This window comes from Chiloscyllium plagiosum, chromosome 28 (assembly GCF_004010195.1).
Source record: "Chiloscyllium plagiosum isolate BGI_BamShark_2017 chromosome 28, ASM401019v2, whole genome shotgun sequence".
In the NCBI taxonomy this organism is placed as follows: Eukaryota; Metazoa; Chordata; class Chondrichthyes; order Orectolobiformes; family Hemiscylliidae; genus Chiloscyllium; species Chiloscyllium plagiosum.
Window position 1 is genome coordinate 29579190 of NC_057737.1, and position 16047 is coordinate 29595236.

A 16047-nucleotide genomic window follows, 5' to 3' on the forward strand; every position below is an offset into this window, starting at 1 on the left:
TATCTCTCTCTCTCTATCTCTCTCTCTCTATCTCTCTCTCTGTCTCTCTCACTCTGTCTCTCTCTCTCTGTCTCTCTCTCTCTGTCTCTCTCTCTCTCTCTCTCTGTCTCTCTCTCTCTCTCTCTCCTCTGCACTGACCTCACCATGTGCTGCCTTTGTCTGTATCTCTCTCTTTTAAAAGTGCCGTTGTTTTGACCTTTTCTTTCCCTCCAAAGTTCCAAAACAATGCAACATCGTATAAAACAGTAATTGCTGCTCTTCAGATTCGAGGAAATCGCCTCCAACACTGAAAATACGAGCAATACTGGATTTGATTTGATAAGGGAAATACTTGGTTCGGAAGGTGAAGGAACCCCTCGGAGTCAACATGATACACAACATGATATTGCATAGAATCAACTGAAAAAAATTTGGCTGTCATGTTTCCCAGTAAAACAAACGACAGTAGTAACTAATGACATGGAGCACAGAACAGTGATTGGCTATGGAGGCACAGAGTGGTGGTATGATCTTAGTGGAGGGAGGCTGCCACAGGGCACCCCACATCCCAAAGGATGTACCCCACCCCACCTTTGTTTCCATCTTTGCAACTCCTTTGTGAAAACACATATTCATATTCATTCTTCCTTCTCCTGCTCAGTGTAGATATTTTCTAATCCACCTCTTCAGAGGAGATGCCATTGCACATCTCTGGGACAGGGGAGGAACCTGAACCCAGGCCTCCTGATCCAGAGGTAGGGACACTATTTCTGCACCCAAAGACCCAGTACTGCTCAGTGTAGTATTGTAGGTGGATTGAGACCCTTAAATGGAACCAAAGGCCTTAATAGGCCTAAGGGTCAGGGGGCTCTTGTGGTACAGTGGTAGAATCTCCAATACCAGGACATGTATCCAACCTGCTCCAGAGGTGTATGATAACATCTCTGTATAGGTTGATTAGAAAATATCCAGGCCCAAGGTTTAACAAGTAAGTGTCTGGATTAGTGGTGCTGGAAGAGCACAGCAGTTCAGGCAGCATCCGAGGAGCAGTAAAATTGACATTTCGGGCAAAAAGCTCTTCATCAGGAATACAGGTGGAGAGATCTCTCCACCCTTCAGGCTCTCTGCCTGTATTCCTGATGAAGGGCTTTTGCCCGAAACATCGATTTCGCTGCTCCTTGGATGCTGCCTGAACTGCTGTGCACTTCCAGCACCACTAATCCAGAATCTGGTTTCTAGCATCTGCAGTCATTGTTTTTACCTTAACAAGTAAGTGGGTGATTTATCCAACCTCTGCATTATGGAGGAAAAGTGAAAACGCACAAAAGGATCAAACATTCTGTTTGTTTATGGGGTCTGTAGGACACACCAATCAGGAAAAGATAGAGGATCAAATATGTAGTCAAATTTAATCGAAGCTTATGGATAATAATGCAGTAATAGTGGGTTTTTTTTAACTACCCAAATATTGGCTGGGATAGTTTGTATGCAAGGTAAAGAGGTAAAAAAGTCTTAAATTACATCCAAGAAACCCCCTCTAATCCGTATACAGGAAGGCCAACAAGAAAGGAAGCATTTCTGAACATAATATTTGGAAATGAGGCAAGGCACATGGTGGGCATAACAGCTACAAATCATTTTGTGGATAGTGACCATAGCTCAATTAGATTTGGTATAGATATGGAAAGGATAAATGGGTCTGAAATAAATTGAATTGAATTAAATATATTGTCACGTGTACTGAGGCGCAGTGAAAAGATTTGTCTTACAAGCAATATGGGCAGATCACAGAGTTAAGTAGTATAGGTATGTAAATAATAGGTAAACAGCAGCAAAAACAAAAACACAGATACAGGCGAATGTTAAGAGTTTGTGAGTCCATTCAGTATTCTAACAACAGTAGGGTAGAAACTATTTCAAAACCGGCTGGTACGTGTGTTCAGGCTTCTGTACCTTCTCCCCGATGGTAAAGGTTGTAGAAAAACATTGCCAGGGTGGGATGGATCTTTGAGAATGCTGGCGGCCTTTCCTTGACAGCGGGCCTGATAGATGGATTCTATAGATGGGAGGTTGGCCTTTGTGATTGTCCGGGCCGAGTTCACTACTCTCTGTAACCATCTCCAATTTTGAATTGCACACCAGATAATAATATATCCCGACAGAATGCTCACGATGGGTGCACCTATAAAAGTTGGCAAGGGTATCTGCCGTCATGCCAAATTTTCTCAACTGCCTAAGGAAGAAGAGACGTTGTTGGGCCTTTTTAACCAGTGCGTCCACATGAAGAGTCTAAGAAAGCTTGTTGAGGATGACCACTCCCAGGAGCTTGACACTCTCCACTCGTTCTACCTCTGTGCTGTTAATGTGTAGGGGGGCTTGAGTAACATCCTGCTGAAAGTCAATAATGAGTTCCTTGGTTTTGCCAGCATTGAGAGCTAGGTTGTTCTCAGTGCACCATTTTTCCAGGTCTTCCACCTCCCATCTGTAGTCTGTTTCATCGCTATCTGAGATTCGACCAACTGGTCTGACTAATGTTCTGAAATGTTCTAAACTGGGGGAAAGGCTAATTTTACGAAGGTAAGATTTGATTTTGCCTAAGTGGACTGGAAGTAGGTACTTGCAGATGAAACTGTGACAGAGCACTGGCAGGCATCAAGGAGGAAGTAGCAAGTGAGCAGGGTAAATGTGTTCCTGTGAAGACAGAGGATGCGACAGAATCTGCGATATCAAGGAAAATAAAGGTTAGAATTAAGAAAAAAAACGTCTGCTGGTTCAACAAAACAGAGCCCATAGAGGGGTGTACAAAAGTGCAGGCAGGGATCTTAAAACTGGGAAAGCAAATAAATTTTTTTATTCATTTGTGAGACATAGGCATCGCTGGCTGGCCAGCATTTATTGCCCATCCTTACTTGCCCTTGAATTGCTGCAGTCCACTTGCTGTGGGTTGACCAACAATGCCGGTAGGGAGGGCACTACCCCCCCCAGATGTTGGTAAGGAGGACTTTGCATGGTCGATAGGGCTGTTTGTGTTTTTGCCATTGTCTTTTCTGGTTCCAAGGTCAATGCCAGGTGGTCCGTCCAATTTCATTTCTTTGTGACTCCCTCACGATTAATAGCAAGCCTCGTGAGTGGCTTGCTAGGTCATTTCAGAGGGCAGTTGAAGTCAACCACATTGCTGTGACTCTGGAGTCACATGTAAGCCAGACCAGGTAAGGATGGCAGATTTCCTTCCCTAAAGGACATTAGTGAATTTGATGGGTTTTTTCCGACAATTGACAATGGTTTCATGGTCATCGGTTGACTCTTTAGTCTAGGTTTTTTTTAACTGAATTCAAATTCCATCATCTGTCACGGCAGGATTCAAACCCAGGTCCCCAGAACATTTTTCTGGGTTTCTGGATTAATAGTCGAGCGATAATAGCACTAGGGCACTGCCTCCCCATGTGTTGGCAAATAGAGTAAAAGGAAACCCAAAGGGTTTTTAAAATTCTATAAGGAGCAAGAAAATAACTTGGGGAAAGATTAGGGCCCACTAGGCACAATAGAGGTAACTTGTATGTGAAGTGGGAAGACATGGGTACAGTTCCCAATGAATGTCTTGCATTGGTCATCACACAGGGAATAGTTAATGCAGGTGTAGATATCCAGGTGAAGGACTGTGAAATGTTAGAAGAAATCAACATAAAGAGAGAGGAGGTATTCATTGGCTTAGCAACCTTAGAAGAAGATAAATCCAGCAGCTTGGATTATATATATCCCAGACTGTGAAGGAAGCCAAAGGAGGAGATATCCTCCTTTGAAGGAGGAGGCTTACTGTAATCAGATTGTTGTTAACTGGTACGGACACACCGCTGAATGGTCACCTCCTCTACCCTAAACATCACCATGAGTTTGTAAGTTTTCGAGAAATTGGAAGGAAATCTGGCTGGTTGAAATTAAATCTACAACAATGGAAGATAGTTGTTGTTATTGGAGGGTGTTCCATCAGCGTAGTATCCTTGGCTTAGCCAATTTCAGCTACTTCATCAATGACTTTCCCTCCATCCCAAAGTCAGAAATTCGATGCTTGCTGGTAATTGCACAGTGTCAGCATAGTTAGTAACTCTTTGGATTTAGATTACTTAGTGTGGAAACAGGCCCTTTGGGCCGACAAGTCCACACCGCCCCGCCGAAGCGCAACCCACCCATACCCCTGCATTTACCCCTTACCTAACACTACGGGCAATTTAGCATGGCCAATTTACCTGACCTGCACATCTTTGGACTGTGGGAGGAAACCGGAGCACCCGGAGGAAACCCACGCAGACACGGGGAGAACATGCAAACTCCACACAGTCGCCTGAGGCGGGAATTGAACCCGGGTCTCTGGCGCTGTGAGGCAGCAGTGCTAACCACTGTGCCACCGTGCCGCCCATTTAGTACCAGTCCATGTCCAAATGCATTCAAAAACCAGCTTGAGCTGACAAATGTCAATGAATGTGCATGCCACACAGGTTCCAAGCAATGACCATCTCCAAGAAGAGAGAATCTAACCATCACACCTTGACTTTCAATAACAAACTGAATTCCCCCAACTACCAACATGTTGGGGTGGGGGTGGGGATGGGTTAAGATGTCTGACTGGATGAATGAAGCTCTGACAACACTTACAAAGCTTGATGTCTTCCAGGGTGAAGCAAGCCCCTCTGCTGACCCTATATCCATAAATATTCATTCTCTCCACAACTGATGTATTGTAGCTGCACTGTGTATCGTATGTAAGATGCAGCGCAGAAATTTTCCAAGCCTCCAGAGACAGAACCTTCCAAATTCATGACCACTACCCTCGAGAAGGACAAGGACAGCAGATACATGGGAACCACCATCTGCAAGTTCCCTTCCAAACCATTCTCCATCCTGACTTAAAAATATACAGCCATTTCTTCAGTGTCACTGGGTCCGAATTCTGGAACTCTGTCCTGGGCAGCATTATGGGTGTATTCATTCTCCTTTCTAAGCTGCGGGTATGCAGAATTCTAAGTTTTCATGCATTGGTATTGGGATGCCGGTGCTGTTCACATCATTGTTTTCTGGTGATGGAAGTCACTGCCACCTTGGTGGTCTGCACAGAAGGAAGCAAAATGACAGGAAAGCTGAGTACACTGACACTAAATAGGCAGCAGTGGTTCAAAAGGGCAGCTGACTATCACCTTCTCTAGGGATGGGGTATATATGTAAAACCAACGTCGCTGAATTAAGACAAAAAATTCTGATTGCTGCAAAGGTCTGAATTATTACTTTAACCATCCAACCATCTGCTTTACTTAGTTACTTCTGTTTCGTGTGAAGTGGGACAGTATATTTGTTGAAAAGAGTTTTATCAGAGAGATTTCCAATTCGTGCACAATTTACCCCATCAAATATTTAGAGTTTGCGAGTTCAGACCAAAATTTATTTGGCATTACACTCCCCCGATTTGTGGGTTGCTGTTGGCAATTATTCAGATTATGTTACATATTGATGGAGCAACATCCCTTTCTGTTAATAAACATGAGGACAACACCTTCACATAAATGAACTAGATAGGCCACATATTGAAAATTTGCATTAAACCTTTCATCTATTGTCTCATCCTGGAATGGAATTAAAGCTGTGTCAAAGATGCTGAAATAGGATATCTATCACTTCTGCATTACATGATAAATTGCAGACTGAAAAATGGAGACTCCTCCAGATGCCTGAATGATACACAGACAGACATGCTTCATGAAATGGTCTCTTTCACTTGTGGGTCGTAGAAGGACATTCATCTCATTATGTCTATGTTGGCTGTTTGCTGCAGCTATTTCCCCATTGCTTTACTCCATACCCTCAGCCATGAAACTATCTTCACTTCAAATGTTTCCCCATTCTTTCCTTAAAAGATGAAACAGACTTTTCTTCGACTCCTGGTGTGACAGCATTCTGTGTGATAACAACTTTGTGTTAAATGAAACACTTTTCTCTTAAATTATACCCTCAGCCTTTTTATATTGGCAAGCCCTTCTTTTTGACTCTCAAATTGTGAAGAAACAGTCTTCTAGAACTCACTGTGTCAAAATTCTTGTGAAACATCTAGTTACTTAAGTTTAATCTAATGCAAAGTTTTACACCACCAGTGCCATCCTGTTGAATCTATATGTGAATGCCCTGTATGGCTGTTATGTAATTTCTATCATCACCTTACAATCTATGTTTCTGTTGCTGTCACTTTTCTTTATGACTTTATCCAGTGCACTGGCATTTTTAAAGAATTATCTATTTGAACCCAGGTCTCCTTACTTGTACATCTGTCAACAATTTTTTAACAAAATGGTATTTGCTGTATTTAAGTATTCCATATATTTTCAATAGTCACCGATTTTAATCTCTTGCTTCTGCTCATTGAGAGTTCTGGGTTAGGTTTGAGGTTTGCCTTCACTATACTTACAAGTAGCCTTGCTGCTATAAACATAATGTTGTCCCCATACTGTTTGCACAAAAATATTCCTGTTTGAGGAGACATCTTCTCTTCAATATGGAATCTTTGCTCGATCCTGCCTATGACCACTCTTGTTGAGGTAAATTAGCACAATGCACGAATAAAATTGATCTAATGGACATTTGCTTGTTTCTAATCAACTGAAAATTAATACGAATTTAGGCAACATTTTTTAACTGTATTGCACTAACTATGTCAGTGTGGTCAACAACTATACACAAATTAGTAATTTCAAGAGGGAGCAAATGAATGATTGCCTCGTTGAGAAGGAGATAGAAAATAATTTTTAAATAATTCAAACTTGGTGTATGCAGTAACTTGATACTCAGAAATAACTTTACCTCTTATTAAAGGATGTTTAAACTCTACAGGTCCTTTGAAGATCAATCATTTTATTTGGGTTGTGACTTTTGTATTGTCATTCATTTACATTTCTAATGTGTAAGAATGATGTGGCACTAGAAGTGGGAAAATTGGAACACAGGGCAGCACGGTGGCTCAGTGGTTAGCACTGTTGTCTCAGCGCCAGGGACCCGGGCTGGATTCCAGCCTTGGCCGACTGTCTGTGTGGAGTTTCTTCCAGGTTTTCTCCCACAATCCAAAGATGTGCAGGTTAGGCGAAGCCCATAATGTTCAGGGATGTGTGTCAGGTGCATTTGTCAGGGGTAAAATGTAGAGTAGTAGGGGAATGAGTGGGTTATTCTGTGGAGGGTCGGTGTGCGTTTGTTGAGCCCAAGGGCCTGTTTCCACATTGTGTGAGTTCTGTGAACATTGTTTTTCTGCTCAAGCCTATATGTGATCTAAAGCAAGGTGGTTAATCCTTAACTGCCCGGAGAAAAGGGCTAACAAGCTAATCAGCTACATGGAGAATAAATGTTGGCAGTGAATTAATGAAAAATAATTGCATCTTGTGAATAAATAAAAAATAAACTCAGTGAAAGACAGAAAGGAAAATGAGGAGGCAAGTTGTATTACAAAAAAAAATGTTGCCTATCTGTCTGCCCACCTGAAGTCAACATACTCTGGAATAAATGGAGAATATATTTTGTGGTAATGTGATCAACATTGCTATTGAGTCTTTTCAAATATGGGCACGCTGCACGTGAATCTGTTAGACTGGAATGAATCCAGTTAGTGGCATGTAAGACAGATCTAGTATCCCTCTAAACTGTGCTTTAAAAACCCATGATAATGGTATTGCTTAATGTACCTCTGTGAATCTGTTATGTTGAAGTGTGCTGAGCTGTACAGTAATTGGAACATGACTTGGCACAGGTGAAGCAGCCAGTTATGTGGAGACATTTCACTTCTTCCACCTAGTTACCTTTCTCTTCAGGTGCATAACATAGATATTGACACTGTGGTGTCACCTCACATTGTACTTCCTACTGACTAGAAATGTGCAGTCTCTTTGAAAGCTAATTACAGAATAACTCAAGATTGCTATTTACATGGTGTCACAGATGGATTTACTAAATTGGATGTTTTATTACTGTCTTGAAAAAAAACAACTTTCTGTTGATTTGATGATAATGAATTGTTTTACCCTTTAAGTTAGTTGATCTGTCTGGCCAGATGGTAAAAGGCTTATTCTATGTTATTGACAATTTACCTATTGGAAAGTATGGTAGGCTAAAAATGCCCACTGCAGAAGTCTAGCAATCTCAATTACCCATGCATTAGAAGTGGAAACCGGGATTATGGTATTAGCTGTGGTTCATTAATGACTTCGCTGAGTTCCACATTGTGGCTTGTTTAGAATATTATACCACATTATTTTCATCATCCTGGGTATCATGACTAGATTAGATTTAAACTGTTAAGGTCTACAGAGATACAAAGCTATTTCAGTTTAGCATGGAATTGCTTTGTGTTAGAAAGATAAAAGGGTCTGGTTACTAGGAGGGTGTCTGGGCTTCGGGCTTGGTTTGATTAGGGTTTTGATAAGGGGTGATGAGACTTAGGGATGTGTGTGCAGCAACAGGTAGATGGGGGAGAAATCCTAAGTTAGAGAGTATGATAACTGATGAGAGCTTTGCCCTGGTGAGATGGAAGAGATCAGGGCCAACTGCGCAAAGTGTGTCAGCAGCCTTGGGAGCTCTGAGATCCAGGAATGCATGAGCAATTCTTGAAGAGAGACAGAATCCCGGTGGGTACTGTTACGATGGTGTATTAGACCTGCGAACGGTGACCAGGGTACACCTTTTAAAAGGTAAGAACAATGACTACAGATGCTGGAAACCAGATTCTGGATTAGTGGTGCTGGAAGAGCACAGCAGTTCAGGCAGCATCCAAGGAGCAGTAAAATCGACGTTTCAGGCAAAAGCCCTTCATCGGGAATACCTTTTAAACTTAGGTTGCTGGATGAGGTAAAGGCTGCAGAGGCAAGCAGATTTTCGACAAGGCTGTCTGATCTGCAAGCACTGTTTCATGGTAACAGTAGTATTTGTATTGTATCAGCAGAAATCAAATACTTCTTTTATGCTTCTCCCAACTGACATCCAGCAGCATGCTTTTTGTGGCACCACGTCTGTCCTTGCCTTGATCGGTGTCTGAACGTCTCATTCCAACATGATAAATGCATGATATCCCCAAGTGATTATTTTTTCAACTTTTCCACGCCATGTCATGCACCATTTCACACCGAAGGACAAAAGAAAGGAAGAATTCAAGAAATGAGATAGTGGCAAAGATGAAAGAAGGCATGAGCATGGAATGGGAACGAGTGATGTAGGGCAGAAAGTAGAGATAAAGAATTCAAGGTGAATTGCAGTGACACAAAAAATGATCAGGACAGAATATTTCCTGCTCGATTGCAGGCTGCCTTGGGAGATCAAGTGTATATTTGTCCAAATAAATATAGATAACAGGTAATAAAGGATCAATCAATCTATGGGGAGGTGATGGCATAGTGATAGGATTAGTTTTGCTAATGTTCTCGAGGCATGGGTAGAAATCCAACACAGCAGGTAATGGAATTTTAAATTTATTTCTTATTTCCCCTATTTTTTCTAAACAACCTGCTTAGAGATGTTACTACTCATCTTTAGAGCAGGTAGGCTTGAACCTGGGCCTCCTGCTCTAAGGGTCAGGACACTACCAGTGCACTGCAAGACTGGTATTGCAATGGAATTTCATTTCAAGACTTAGTAATTGAATGTAAAGCTAGTCTAATTGTGACCATTGTTGATTGTTATTAAAAACCCATCTGGTTTACCAGTGCCCTTTGGGAAGGAAATCTGCTGTCCTGACCTGATCTTGCCTACTTTGGCAATGATATTGTTGACTATTAAAAGCCCTCCATGATTGTGCACCCAAATGGTGCATGGGAGCAGCACCAATTGTAAGTTTCCTTCCAAATCACACAACATCTGAACTTGGCACTATACACATACAAGTGCTGGTCAAAAGCCAGGAACCTCCATGCTAATGGTACAATTGGTGTACCATGGACTGCCTCATGTCAGGAAGACATCTCATCAGTACCTTCTAAAGGGCAATTAAGAATGGGTAACATATACTGGTCTGACTGGTGACCCCAAATCTCATGAATGAAAAGTATTTGTAGTTCACAGTGTCTAATAGTGGAAGGGAAATGGAGAAAGTGATACACAGACAAATTAGGGAAATGAGCCAAAACAACTCTCAAAATAATGATCGTGGTTGTTTCAACTACCCTGCTATTAACTAGGCAGAGGAGGTAGTTAAAGACAATAAGGCATTGTAGTTCCATGCTGTATATCATGACTGTGAATAATGAGCATGCATTTCAAAAGGGAATTCTTTGCTTCAGCAACCTGAATGAAATTTTTTGAGGAGATAATAGAAAAAAGAAATAATTGTAATTCTGGAGATATAATTTATCCAGTTTTCAACAGATAAAAGGAGCTACATTAGACCACAGTGTTAGATCAGAAAATGTGGCTTCAAGGGAAGTGACAGAATGGATTGCTGATAGGCTTCAAGCCAGAAAACAGGGAGTGGAGTAAAGGATAGTTATTCAGAGAGGTAGAAGGTGGGAAGTGGTGTTCCACAGGGGTTTGTAATCACAGCTGGTCAGAAATTACATTCCCAATTTGGACTTGGAATCAAAATGCAATTTATAAGTTTATGAATGACATCAAATTGCAAAGGTGATTGTCAATAATGATAAGAACTGCAGCAAATTACGTGAGGACATTAATAAGCATATGGAAAGGGTCCTCTTGTGGCACAGAATTAGTGACCATACTCCTGGGCTGAGTGACCCGGGTTCAAGTCCCACCAGCTCCAGTGGTATGTAGTAACATCTCAGAACAGGTTGATTATAAAAAGTAAGCATATGGACTGTCCATTTATTGTATTAATTACATACAAATAGAGTTCAATGCAAATAAATGGGAAGTATATATTTTAAGAATGAGAATAAAGAAATCACTTATTATTTGGAACTTGAAGTCTGGGTTGGGTATAGAAGCAAGGAGATCTCAGAGTACAATGTAGAAATTGCTAAGAGTTTCACCACAAGTTTGAAAGGTTATGAGAAAGTATACAGAGCGCTAGGCTTTATTTCCAGAGGGATTGAGATGAAAAACTAGGGAATTTGTATTCAACTTTAGCAAGACAATAAATGTTCAAGGAATTCCATGTAAGATCTGAAAACTCAAATATTAATCATGTAAAAACTGCATCCCAACGTTGTCACTTTCATAACTTAATTATTCTTAACTTAACATTAAAGTTTGCACCATTCTTAATAATTAACCTAACCTAATTTTTTCTATGGATTCTTAGCAAAAGTGGTGAGAGGGAGATTTGGCTAATAAGTTAGTTGTATTGTTTTCAAGTGTCACTTGGACAGTATAAGATATTCACCTTCACCTGCTAATAACAAAAGCTTCTGAAATTTGGATTCTTATGTTCACGGCATCAGATTTTAGTTATTTTATTGTCTGAGTAATATTTAACAGTTGTACACATTTTTGAAAATGTAGACTTTATCCCCCTGACTTGAAGCTTCTTGATAATCAAATTATTTCAATGTGAATTCAAATCACGAATACATATTTCATTACTATCATCACAGGATGTGAATACTTTATTCTGTTTTATTTCCCCTGAACTGAACCAAATGCATTTACCTTGGGTTGCAAACTTGTCTTATCAAGTTACAGGAGATGAAATCTGTTTTCTTAAGTAAGATATTTTGATCTGTTGCAGTAAGTTGAAGTGTTGGTCATCGAAATGAATTTCTAGAAAAGTTAGGCATCAGGTAATTTCTTTTCAAATTGCATTATTAATAGAACATCATTGACTTGACTTTGGAGACATGAACTCTATCACCTTCAACAACTTTAGTTTTATTGGCAATAAGTAGCATAGTTGACTGAATGGAACATTGATAGATTAAGTGAGTGGCCAAAAATGTGGCAGTTAGAATTCAATGTGGGGAAATGTGAGGACACCTACTTTGAACTGAATGGACTAGAGAATTTATTAAAGGAGTACAAAGTAGGGCTATAGAGGCAGCAAATGGGTTTAGGACTCCATGACCAGAAATCAATAGAACCAATGAGAAAGGTATGAATATTCATTAATATAAAAGCAAAATACTGCAGATGTTGGAAGTTGGACAGATAAAGGTGGGTCTACTCAGCAGGCTAAGAGAAATTGCTAAAGAGAAAAAGAGTTAACATTTCAGATTGATAACACTGGTACCCGTAAAGGGTCATTGATTTGAAATATTAACAATCTCCCAATAAGTTCTGCCTGCCCTGCTAAATGTTTCCAGCATTTTCTGTTTCCATGTTAAAAACTAATTTAATTGTGTAATGACATTTTAGCCTTCAACTTAAGAGGGCTGGAATATAAAAGAATAGATGCATCCAACAGTCATATAAAGCACTTGGTTGGGTTTTAGCTGGAGAATTATAATCCGTTTAGTCCATCATATCTCAGGAAGAGTGTATAAATCTCAGAAGAGATTCGGTACATATTTATCAGAATGTATTCCCTTGATATTAGAAGATTAAGGGGTACTATAATTAACATGGTTGAAGAAGCTGGTAAGAAGAGAGAAATATTTCCTTCATTGGAGTAATTTGAAGAAAAGTAAATTGCGATACTTGGATATTCTGAAAAAAAAAACACATACTGCTAAACTATTGGCTTCTATTCATCAGGGCAATGAATAAAAATACCTTGGTAAAGGGGAAACAACGTGAGCTACATAATAGGAGCATATTAATTTGATTGGCAAGTGAACTCTGATAGTGATGCTGCCATGGAAAATTCACCAGTAAATGATGAGTGACAATTAACTGTCAGACCTTATTTAAAATTAAAGAAGGACAGGTTGGCTCTGGCCAAGATAACTGCCATGAATAATGAACCTCTGGTTCACTATGTGGGTGTTGTTTTGACCAATCAGAATCAACCTGCATCTGTTCAAAAATTTACCAACGCTTAACAGTTAACTGTCAGTTTTCATTAACTGGTGTATTTTCCATGGCCTATTGCCTATTTGAGTCTACTTGCCAAACAATCAGCTGTCTCCTCCTTTACAGTTCAAATGTGGTTTTCTCTTCGCTTTAGCATTCCCTGCAAACTGTTCTGATGAGTGTAAGATGAAAAGCTTTGACAAAGTGTTTTTCAGCAATATTTAAGTGACTACTACCTAACAACTATTTATATAATGTTGTAATCGGAATTCAATCATTCTGTGATGGTTTCAGGAAACATGCCTTCACACAAATGTCTATGGTACTCTAAAACTCACTTCATAAGATAATGGTTTTGAAAAAGACAGTTATTGAATTATGAAACAAAATCAGAAATTGCTGGTGAAACTCAGCAAATCTAGTCTCATCTGTGGGGTGAAAGCTGCCAAACCTGCTGAATTCTGCCAGCAATTTCTGTTTTTGTATCAGATCTCCAGCATCTGCAGTTCTTTATTGAATTTTAATGTTGAGCTATACTGAGTTCCGTCCAAACTAATGATGTTGCACAGCCACCACATGAAGAATCAGTTATTTGGAATCTAGCATGGTCTCCCAATGAAGGCACACGTGCCTTCTCTACCTCTTGCTGATAATAGTTAATGTGCCTAAGAGCTAATGCAACCTGTGTATATTTACTGATATAAGCAACAGCTTGTTACCTAAGGCAAAAGCCTCATTTTGCTGAGACTTAATTGTAGACCAACTTCTATCACAGATTACTGAACAGTCTTAGACCAGCTTAGGAAAGAAGATTGGTGGCAGCAGTCTACTCTAACCACAAACCACCAGTGGTCGACTCCCAGGCATCATATCACATTGTAACATAAGTCTTGATCCAAATATTTTGTTGAATAGCAGTCGGTTGCAAACATCAAACAAACTTATTAGATTTTTGTTTGGCAAAGGTATGAAGGGTCTTATTTTGGTTCAGGTAAAGGTAGCCATTGTTCCTTAAGTGTCTAATGTCTTACATCACTTTGTTAATGTTGCTGAAAATCACCTAATTTTGTTTGGGACAGCAGAAATACTCTCTACGATGACATTGATCTCTATGCCATGTGTGGAAGAATCGTTGGCCTTCTTTGGTCCCTTTTTGAAGATTGACTTCTTTAAATAGTCACGGCAACGGAGCATGACAGCCTTGGCTCACTAACTGGAGGCCATGCCACTGAATGTCAACAGCCACAGAGGTCACTTGATACTAGTCTGTTGAGTCTCAGTGCAAAGTAAAGATGCCATCATTTCCCAGCTGCCTGTCATATAAATTGGCAATTACAGCGGCAGCAGAGATGTGGAGATCTGTAAATAGAGTGTTACCTCTCAATCCTGATGAGAGATGTGAGAAGAAAATGAGACTGTACAAGCTTGTTGCAAAGCAGCTGACAAGGTTCACCACCCCCACCTCCCCCTTCCCCCACCCTCCCCCAACTCTGAAACATCATGATGAAAGCACACGAGTGCTGCTAATGAACTCATGAGGATGGAATAATGTGGATTATGATCACTAATTTCCCTTTCTTCTCTTCTGTTCTCTTGCAGAGCTCTGCACATTCCAGTTTGGGAACTGGTTATTTTGTGAGTATACATGCACATTTGCAATCATCATACATTTTTAGCTTTTAAACCATTACACATTTCAGTCGCTCATTATTAAAACAGGTATAGTGAAAGAATTGTGACAGTCCTTGGGGACTACTACAGTAAATTTAATGCTGCTGCATTGGTAACCTGGGGGTCATGCAAGGATGCAAGGCTTCCATTGCCTAATGAGGAAGGAATTGCAATTATATTGTCATTGTATTAACTTGCTGCTCCCCATTGGGAAGCCAGTGGCAAACAACATTGAAACTGTCAATGTCATTTCTGGAATGAAATCTCATTAACATGTAGAGTGTATCGCATTGGATCACCAAGTCTGTTCTTGTTATTCAGACTATTTGTTATTCAGCAGACTATTTCTTTTAAAAAAAAAAGAAACATATGCTACCACCACCCTTCAGAATTCTGACAATGCTGAGTTGATTAAAAGGACTATCACAGCATTAAGGGGTAAATTTTACACAGCGAGCCTAATGGCCTGCAGCCTTGTTTGACAGGTGTGTGATTCAGAGAAGATGGATCATGAGGCATGAGACAGGGTATGCAAACTCCTTTGGTGCTCGGGCATCTTCAGTGTTTGCTTAAGAATACCGATTATGAAGTAAGACCATACACACAAGTCCAGATTTCACAACTGGTGAACTGGCCAAATGTGTCCAGAAAATTGGAACATCTCCTATGTAAATGTATTGCTGTAAATCAAAGGATGTCAGCACTTCTGATTCTGCAGACAGCTTCTTAAATGTCTGCTAGAGATGCACACCTTTTTGTTTTAAAGTGTGGTTGTAGGTGTGATCTCTTTATAGCTGGAGATTGGAATTTTTTTCACGCAGGAAGGAATCTTCAGAATATGCTTGAAATGAGACAAATGCACTGAACCTTCATATAACACTGTCTCTCAGAGCCATACAAAAATGTGTGTTTCATTGAAGGTTTGTCTAATAGAAAGCATAGACAATTTGTGCCACATTAAAGGTCATGGCATATTAGAGCATGTAATGGTAAGGGGCTGCTATACCTCCAAAGATCATTATAAACATATAAAGTTAATGGAAGAGCCATTATATTAACACTGGAATCCATTTGTAGTGAAAGTAATGAACAGAATAGCAATGGTCGTTAGCACTGTAGTTCTGACAGCCACACACTGTTTTGGAACTCTTGCCAGTCTCTTGCTGAAATAAATGATTTAGTGGCGTTATTAGCTCCATATAACTAATGTTGCTTAATAATAACTTTGTTACCTGGAGTGATACATTAGAAAACTTAAAATGTATGCCATGTTTCAAAGAAGATATTGCTTTCAGAGCAGTAGACAGTGCTGTACTGATTTTGGAGTGTATGCTGACAGCTGTTTTATGATGCAAGCTATTGGAAATGTCTTCATATCCCATTTTAACATGCAAAATTTTATCCAAAAATCTGTCATCCTAGTGACAGTTGACATAATGATAAATGTGTTATCTCTGGATTTATATTACAAATTTTAAC

The 16047-nt window shown here is 40.0% G+C and overlaps 1 protein-coding gene across 11 annotated transcripts in view; it reads left to right on the forward strand.

Annotated features, from left to right (window-relative positions):
• The window catches only part of auts2a (activator of transcription and developmental regulator AUTS2 a), a 1206729-nt gene that overhangs the window by 532953 nt on the left and 657729 nt on the right, over positions 1–16047 (forward strand). For 10 of the 11 annotated variants that reach the window (XM_043718603.1, XM_043718594.1, XM_043718601.1 and 7 more), the window contains one exon: positions 14497–14532. The exons of the other annotated variant lie outside the window; for it this stretch is intronic. In XM_043718603.1, coding sequence (XP_043574538.1) covers positions 14497–14532 — 36 coding nt within the window. The remainder of the gene's footprint in view (positions 1–14496; positions 14533–16047) is intronic. 11 annotated transcript variants of the gene reach the window in all.